The sequence below is a fragment of the Lepus europaeus genome, chromosome 22 (genome assembly GCF_033115175.1).
Source record: "Lepus europaeus isolate LE1 chromosome 22, mLepTim1.pri, whole genome shotgun sequence".
In the NCBI taxonomy this organism is placed as follows: Eukaryota; Metazoa; Chordata; class Mammalia; order Lagomorpha; family Leporidae; genus Lepus; species Lepus europaeus.
The window spans coordinates 16,193,297-16,201,378 of NC_084848.1; the positions used below are offsets into that span (position 1 = coordinate 16,193,297).

At 45.1% G+C, this 8,082-nt stretch overlaps 1 protein-coding gene across 1 annotated transcript in view; it reads right to left on the reverse strand.

Moving 5' to 3' along the window:
- LOC133751191 (uncharacterized) overlaps positions 1 to 7,072 on the reverse strand; it is a 90,293-nt gene extending 83,221 nt beyond the window's left edge. The window contains exon 1 of the mRNA XM_062181036.1: positions 6,785 to 7,072. Coding sequence (XP_062037020.1) covers positions 6,785 to 7,072 — 288 coding nt within the window. The remainder of the gene's footprint in view (positions 1 to 6,784) is intronic.
- Positions 7,073 to 8,082: the final 1,010 nt, after the last annotated feature.

The window sequence follows — 8,082 nt, forward strand, 5'->3', positions numbered from 1 at the left end:
ATAAACAATTAACCTTTACAAAGGTCTAAATGTAAACAAATAAAAAAGTAAAATGAACCTGCTCACTCTTGGAACACTTATAAGCATATCAAATCTCAAAACCATAAAAATATTCAGAAACAGGTTGTAAGGAACTGTTTCATCAAAGTTTTACTGATACTAACATCATCAAAATAACACAAGCTTTGGAATATGTGCTGGTGTAATGAATCAGGTCTTCTTATTCATTGGTAATGGATTTGCCAAAGAAGCAAAAATATAGTCTTTTGCACTAGTTTGCCGAACTTTGCAAAATCAAATTTTAAAAAATCACTGACAGTGTTTCACAAAAGGTAACTAGAACAGCTAAAGTAAAATGCCAATGGCAAACACAAACAACCTTATTTGAGGAAACACTCACTTCTTCCAAAAAAGATTCTCCATGGAATCCATTCATGAAATATTCAGTTTCCAACATTATGCCAAGCTGTCAAGAGAGGGAAGTTTGGGCCTTGAACTTGACTCATCCTAATTACCCTTCATCCTTGAAAAGGATACGTGTGTCAAGATAGATCAAATCCACAAAAGGAAGTAACTCATCATTAAAGGAGTGAAAGAAATGATGCAGGGAGCACCAGACACTTCACTGATTGGCTACCCTATCTACAGGAGGGAAAACTCTGGCACGACTGGATACTCTGGCTTGGTTACCATTTTAATTAGACAACACCTCGCTTATCTGACTACATGGTAGTCATGTGGTGATAAATGTTATCAATTTGAATAATGCCTCTTTATGAGAATATAACACTGTATTGTTATTGAGGCATTTTCACACACATTAATCTTATTTGACCCCTCAACAACTCTGTTGAACTCTGCAGAGAGGAAATTAAGTCTCCAGGATATTAAGTAATTCATACAAGGTCAAATGTAGAAAGGAGTGTGCTGACATGAGAATCTAGGTTTTTCCTTTCCTTCCTCCAAGAAAATTTCCTCTATATCTCATTCCTCATCGCAGTTAAAGTGCCAAATGCCTACACCATAAACTTAAGCGAACTGAAAACAGGCAAACTTATAATCCAATATAACGTTGGAGGGATAGTGAAATACGATTATTTCAAGCCTACGTATTTCTAGATTGTAATATTTTTTACTGTTTTAATAAAAGTATCTACCTTCATCATTCTGAGTGAGTTCGTAAAGAATGAAACTTCCACACTGCACTTGGAGAATTCTACACCTGTGTAATAAAATGTAAAATAAATGTCCATCATTAACTCTGCACAGTGTTAAGAACCATTACCTTCTTTCTCATTCTAGTTACTCAGTCAGAAGCTAGGTAGGTAGGACTTTTCTTGAACAAGGCACAAAGGGAGTTGTGAAGAATAAGTGAAATCCTGTATGTGAGAACTGGAAAATTTAGGGGTCAAGGGCACAAGCAGACATACGAATGTAATTTTAAATTAAATTTTAAAAGAGCTCCCAGGGGGCGGGGGCAGCATTGTGGCGTAGCAGGTAAGTCACTGCCTGAGCTGCTGGCATCCCAAATGGGCGCCAGTTCATGTCCCAGCTGCTCCACTTCTGATCCAGCTCCCTGCTAATGGTCTGAGAAAAGCAGTAGTAAAATACACAAAGGTTTGGGCCCCTGCCACCCATGTGAGACACAGATGAAGCTCCAGGCTCTGGTCTGGCTCAGCTCTGGCTATTGTGGCATCTCGGGATTGAACCCGCTGATGGAAGATCTGTGTCTCTGTCTCTCTGTAACTCTGACTTCAAATAAATATTAAATTTAAAAAAGAGCTCCCTCAGAAGTTTTATGGACAGTACTTACCTTAACTGTTCCCCTAACCTCTCGCCTCCTCTTTATCTAATATGTGTGATGAATAGTGCAATTCCATGCATCCTTTCCTTCTTCTATGTATCAAAACTAAGTTCAAGAGCAATGTGGGAAAAGAAACTCTGACCAAGGCTGTTCTGACACTGGATTCTTATGGAAATGACACCCAAAGGCAGCTGGGGCTAAGAGTGACACCAGCATGTGAACCTATTTCAGGACTGATATGTGTCTAATGTTTTCCATTCAGTCAAATGACCTCTGTTGACTTTAACAGACAGTATCCTCATGAACTGGTTTAGGGAGGCACTGTTCTTTCACTTCCTGATGGCAGCCGATTCAGCTTTCTGAGGCCTAACAGCATCTAGGAATTTTGAGTCCTGAAATTTTTCAATGGATTTGGGACCAAACACTTTCATGTTCTTCAAAGGTTCAGAGGGGGAGGTTCACTTATCTAAGTTTTGAAACTTCTAATAAAGAGAAATAAAATATAACAATAAGATCTGTGAACTGAGAAGACCTTTCCCCAAATTCCTCATACAATCCCTTAAAAGCACCTTGAGAAGAAAATTTAAAAAAAAATCATCCAGTTCTAATGAGCACATAATAGTTACTAGCACCAGCGATTTATTTTGTGAATTATTCCAGAATAATTTTTTAACCACTAAACTGCCCAAAAAGTGCATTCTCACTAAGTATTACCAAAATAAATGACCAATGTTTCAGAATCATGAATGTGGCCTTCTGACTTCCCAAATTGCACAAGGATATTTTCTTTGACCTTCCCTTATGACAGATCAGTAACAAGGACACTGCTTTGTTCAAGCGACTCAGGACACAAGGCGCTGCTCACTTTTGCAGGAACACATCCCACATTAAATTAAGTTAGAGTTGGTATTTAAAAAATAAATAAATAACGGAGTTCCAATTCACTGCAAATGGTACAGGAGGCCAGTAAGTGGGAAGCCTGCAAGAGAAGGACTTCTTTTAGAAAGATGTTTTACAGGACTTTTTCTGCATCATTAACTCTTCTGGAATCCTGAACATAACGTGATGAATTTCCCTAAAAATGTAGCTACTGTTTAATTTTGAATCACTTCAAAGAGCCACAGTAGAAGGAATCAAAGAAAACCAAAAAGACCAGTAGATGTGAAACTCGCCAAGAAAAAAAAAAAAAAAAAAAAACCTGAAAGTTCTAACAGATTTTGACCATGTACTCAAAACACCACTGATTATTTTGCTAATACAGTGTTTTACTGTTTCATGGGACTGAAATAAGTCTCTGTATTCATCAGAACACAGGATATTTTTATTACAATATTTGTGTCATAGCCCTTAAAAAAGGAACATACTTAAAACCTTGAAAAGATTCTCTGTTTTAACATGGCTGTTAGGGTGTGTGTGTGTGTGTTTTATCATAAACAGATTCTTAATGGGAGGTCACTTATTACTGAAAGGAGTAAAAAGATACTGATAGTTCTCCCGAATATATAGTTTGGGAAGAAAAACATAATTTCACAGAAAGCAAAGAAATTTGTAGGGTGGGAAACGTAAGAGATTTGCCTAGGGTACTATGTTGTTTATCTTTAGTAGTAATAGTAATAATTGGTTTTTAAAATGTATTTTGAGGGAAACCTGCACAAGGGCAAAGAAATAATTTTAAAATCCATGTCCCCAAATACCACTGTGTCCAAAACCATCTGGTAAATGTCAAATAATGGCATCCACTCACCTAAGAAATTCGTAAACTTTGTCTTCAATTAGCCTTTAGAATAATCAACTAAAATTAAAATTTTCTATTTGAACACAGTCAGAGGACAAAACTGGGTTAGGAGTCAGATTTTTAAAGTCTCCTTAAAAGGACCATCTGTTTATAAATACCCTTCTCACACTCTACCTCGTCCTTGATCTGCACTGTAGGTTCACAGGAGAAGCACCGCTCAATTTAAAGACATATGCACACTACTATGATAAAGTCTACTTACCAGGGATATGTTCTGAGCTAGTCTCAGGTTTCCCTTGTTATGTAAGCACTCAGGGGCATATAATTTCCCTTTTATTCAGCAGCATTGTGAGTTCCAAAAAACAGTCTACCCAACTGTACAATCCTTTTATTGGCAGTGAACAGCCCTGGCATTTTATTTATGTTGATCATATGTCAGTACTATATAGAATAACCATTTAGTAGTCTCTTAGCCCATAACATTTTTATTACTGTCATCAAATATCACTTATCCATACTGAACTCAGTATTAGAAAAATCAAATTATAAAAATGAAAATATTCGGAAAGAACTACAGGGTTGGTGGGGCTTTTCCCCACCACATATTCTGCATTCTCTGATGAGAAGAAAAACAATGAGTATTCACTTCTCACAGATAGAGGTCACTAATGGACTGAATTTGAATCACTGTGGCAGAAACCACAAAGTTATTAAAGTAATCTAGTGAAAAATGAACTTGAATTGAAATTAAAGATGCCAAAAGATGACTATCTAAAAAGGTCTGCCCTGATTAGAAATATTCCCCATCACCTTGGCCTTTTATGAATCATATAAATAGAGTAAAACCAAAAAAGGCCCAACATCCAGCAACTCTCTCTTCCAAAGTGCAAAGCTGAAGAGTCTCACTAGATCAGATGTTCACCCTGAGTCCCCGCAGAGTAAGGCTTCTGCACTCCTGCATACTTGAGCCTTTCTGGAAACCACAGCTTCAAACTGGGAAAATATAAAGTTGCTTTAGGGAGACACATCTAAATCCTAAATCAAACTCTCCAGCAGGCCCGAATATAAATGTAACGGGCATCAGAGAAGGTTCAAATTAGATCCAGCCGGTCAAAGTTAAACTCTGTTAAGATCACATCACCTGAAACCCAGCATGCAGGAAAACCCTTGGCTGTCCTGGGTACTTCAGGGTAGCCCAGCATGGTGTCATTTGGGAATCTACTTTTCTTCTGTTAACAGCATCTTCTGGAATTTCTAAAACTGCAAGCAAACTACTGAAGTGTTAGGACATGGGCTTTAAAAAGAAAAATCATTCCCTCCATGCTAGGTTTCTAAAAGGTTCTCCTACAGTACAGCTACTCCAATTCTTTTTACAATTTTCGTAACCTCCTGGCAAAGACATGGAGTAATGCTTGAAATTTCATCTCGGGACCTCCTCAGTCACAGATATTTGCAAGCACACATGACAGCATGATGTTGCACTGCCTTTTGTGATTATTAATAGCCTTAAACAGTTTATCCTGTTTCAGGCTTCTGAGGAAGGAAGGAAGAAAAGTTGTCTTTTCAGAAGCAATCACGTCCTAGGGATAAAAAGCACCTTTTCAGGGCACACGTAATATCCAGAAATTGATTCTCTTCTAATATGGTGGCTTGTCGATCATATGTATTTGGTGCATGTTGGTTGCTTAGTGATTTAAAAAATGTACTAATAATGGGAGTCTGAAGACTTCAGATACCGACCTAAAATTTCACATTCACACTGCAACAACCAAATATATCCTTGGACAAACGCCAACCTGCATTCTCTTTACCTCAAAAATATTTTGGGGATCATTTCATTGGAGATTGAATAAGGTCATACCAGTTAAATCCACACACAATATTGCCCCCGATACGCAGGGTAGCTTCATATTAGCTTTTGGCTGGGGGAAGTTAGACATAATAAATTCAGCAATAAGCCTGTGAGCGAGTGGACATGCTCCAAAGCTCCCTGAAACCCTGTGTGATTAAAGAGCCTCCCAGCTGAGTAGGAAGCAATAGCTCCCATTTAGAAGAGGCTTTGCATAGCAAATGCAGCATGTAAAGAAATCTAATCAGCACCTTGCACTCCTGCGCGAGCATTTACACGGATTTGTGCCTTGCACTTCCTTGATTAGCTTACTGTAAGCTCTACAAGAGATTCCCTCCATTAAAATTAATCAAAAGCTCTCGGGGTCTGTTTTCCATTCATAAGAGAGGGCGCGATGAGTTTCCAGGTGAATAAATGATGACCATCATCATAAAGATGATAGCAGCGGCAAAACTCCACGCGGAGGTGGGGGTGGGGGTGGGGGAGGAGGAGCTGGGGTTTGGGGCTGTAATCTTTCTGCCACGGGAGTGAGCGGCAGATTTTCTCAGCCTAGATAAGGCCGCAGTTGGAGAGAAGCTGACTGTCCCTCTCCGTGGACCCCGGCCTGGGCGCGCACATGGGGCCTCTCACTGCCCCCGGCACCAGGGTGCATCAGGGCCACCGAGGAAAGCCGGCCTCTCTGCAGCGCCACGCACCCCCCTACCCCCGAGACACACACACACACACACACGCACAGCAACTGCGAATTCGCATCACCCACGAGCAGCACGACTCATCTCCCCTCTCAATTAAAAAGTTCGTATTTCTAACGCCGGAATGCGAACAGAGGGAGGACTCCAGGGATGCCCAAAGGAGAGAAGGTTATTTTTCCCTTAGCTTGCAATGTTCAACCCCCAACTCTCCACCCCCAAATTTGCAGTCCTGGGTCCCGTGTCGCAGCGGGGGAATGAGTATGGGTTTGAATCAAATTTTTCAAGATGCTAAACAGCGGCGAGAGAAGGAGAGAGTCGGGGGTGGGGGGGCTGAGAGAAGCCCATCAATCAACTCCCTGGACGAATAACACTAAAGGGCCTTGAATTCCCAATTCCAGATTCTGGAAGAGCTGCGGGACGAGGCACCAGCTGGGGCTAAGGGTTCTCACCCGCTCCTGGAGGGATTCGCCGGCCCGCACGGCTGCCCACCTCGGGCAGAGACGCACCACGGGCTCTTTTAACGTAGCTGTGGCTCTGCGAGCGCTCGGTGCCCATCCCCGGGATCTTGAACTTCGCCTGCCTCTTCCTTTTGGGTCAGACCTGACGAGCGCCAAGAAAGGAGCAGGGAGCGAGCAGGAGCGCAGTGGAGGGGCAAGCTTGGACGGAGGGAGGTGGGGGTAGGGGTGGGGGTGGGTGTGCGTTACCTGTGAAGGTTCCCGAGGTCTCTTTCCAGCCCTGGTGGTGGTAATCCCGCTCAGCGCCGCTCCCTCCCCCAGATCCAAACTTTTGCCGGGTTGTCCGGGTGGCGGCGGCGGCGGCGACGACGGCGGCGGCTGCTGCTGGAGCCGAGCCCTGTCGCCCGCAGCGTCGGGGCGCAGGGGAGCGGAGGCCGGAGCCTCGGAGCGGCGCGCGCCTCCCCGCAGTCTGCAGGCGCCTGGGCGCCCCGCTCGCCTCGCTCGCTCTCGCCTACGTCCCCTACGGAGCCGCGGCATCGTCTTCCCCCGTCCTCCGCCACCTCCGCCTCCAGGGCTCGGGCATGCCACTTTCTCTCGGATCCGGCAGCCGCGGCTCCCGCCTCCTCTCCTCCTCCGCCTCCCCCTCTCCGCCTCCGACACGCCAACGGACCCCGGAACGAGTAGGGCGAGCGGGGCCAGCCAGGGGCCCGCGGCGCCGGGGCTTCTCGCGGACGGAGGACCTCCGACGCGTGTGTGCGAACCGCGGCGCTGCGCCGGACTGCGCGGGGGCGGGCGCGGGGCTCGCTCCAAGTGCTGCGCCCGCCCGGCGCGGGGCGGGAGGCGGCTCCGACCACACTGCTGGCTGGATCCGACGCGGGCCGGCTAATGTAGGCGCTGCGGCCCCCGCCCCACCCCTCCTGACACCCCCCGGGAGATGTTTACTGTAATGAATTCGCGGGATGGCCTCCGCCGCTCCCGCACTCCTCCTCTCCCTCCGTCCCCCGCGCTCTGGCGCTCTCCCCTCCGCGAGCCCTCTTTCTCTCCCTCCCTCCTACAAGTCCCTCCCACTTTTCGGGTTTCAAGAATGCTTGGGAGGAGCGGCTGCAACCCAAAGCTTTCTAAGAGGCAAAGTCGGTCTCGGTTTTTAACCCTGTCCTGCCTGAAGAGAGTCGCAGAGCCCCGGGGCCACCCCTGTGGAAGCCGCCTTGACCCTGCACGCCTCTCTCTCTCTCTCTCTCTCTCTCGCTCTCGCTCTCGCTCTCTCTCTCGCTCGCTCTGCCCTACACTTGCACTTCCTATCCCCAGCTCCTAAGGAAAACGCCACCAATGGAGCCGTGAAAGACGATTTCGCCCGTACATGCCTAATACTGTACTTCCTGGCAGGAGCTTACTTAGACACTGAGAAATGATCGAAATGAGAGATTAGAGGGTAAGGATTGATAGAAGCCTCTCAACCAAAATGGCGATATTTCAAATACAGGCAAGCGTGGCTATGTGCCCCACCCCATCGCTGGGTCCCACATCCCAGACCTCTTTAAATAACTTTA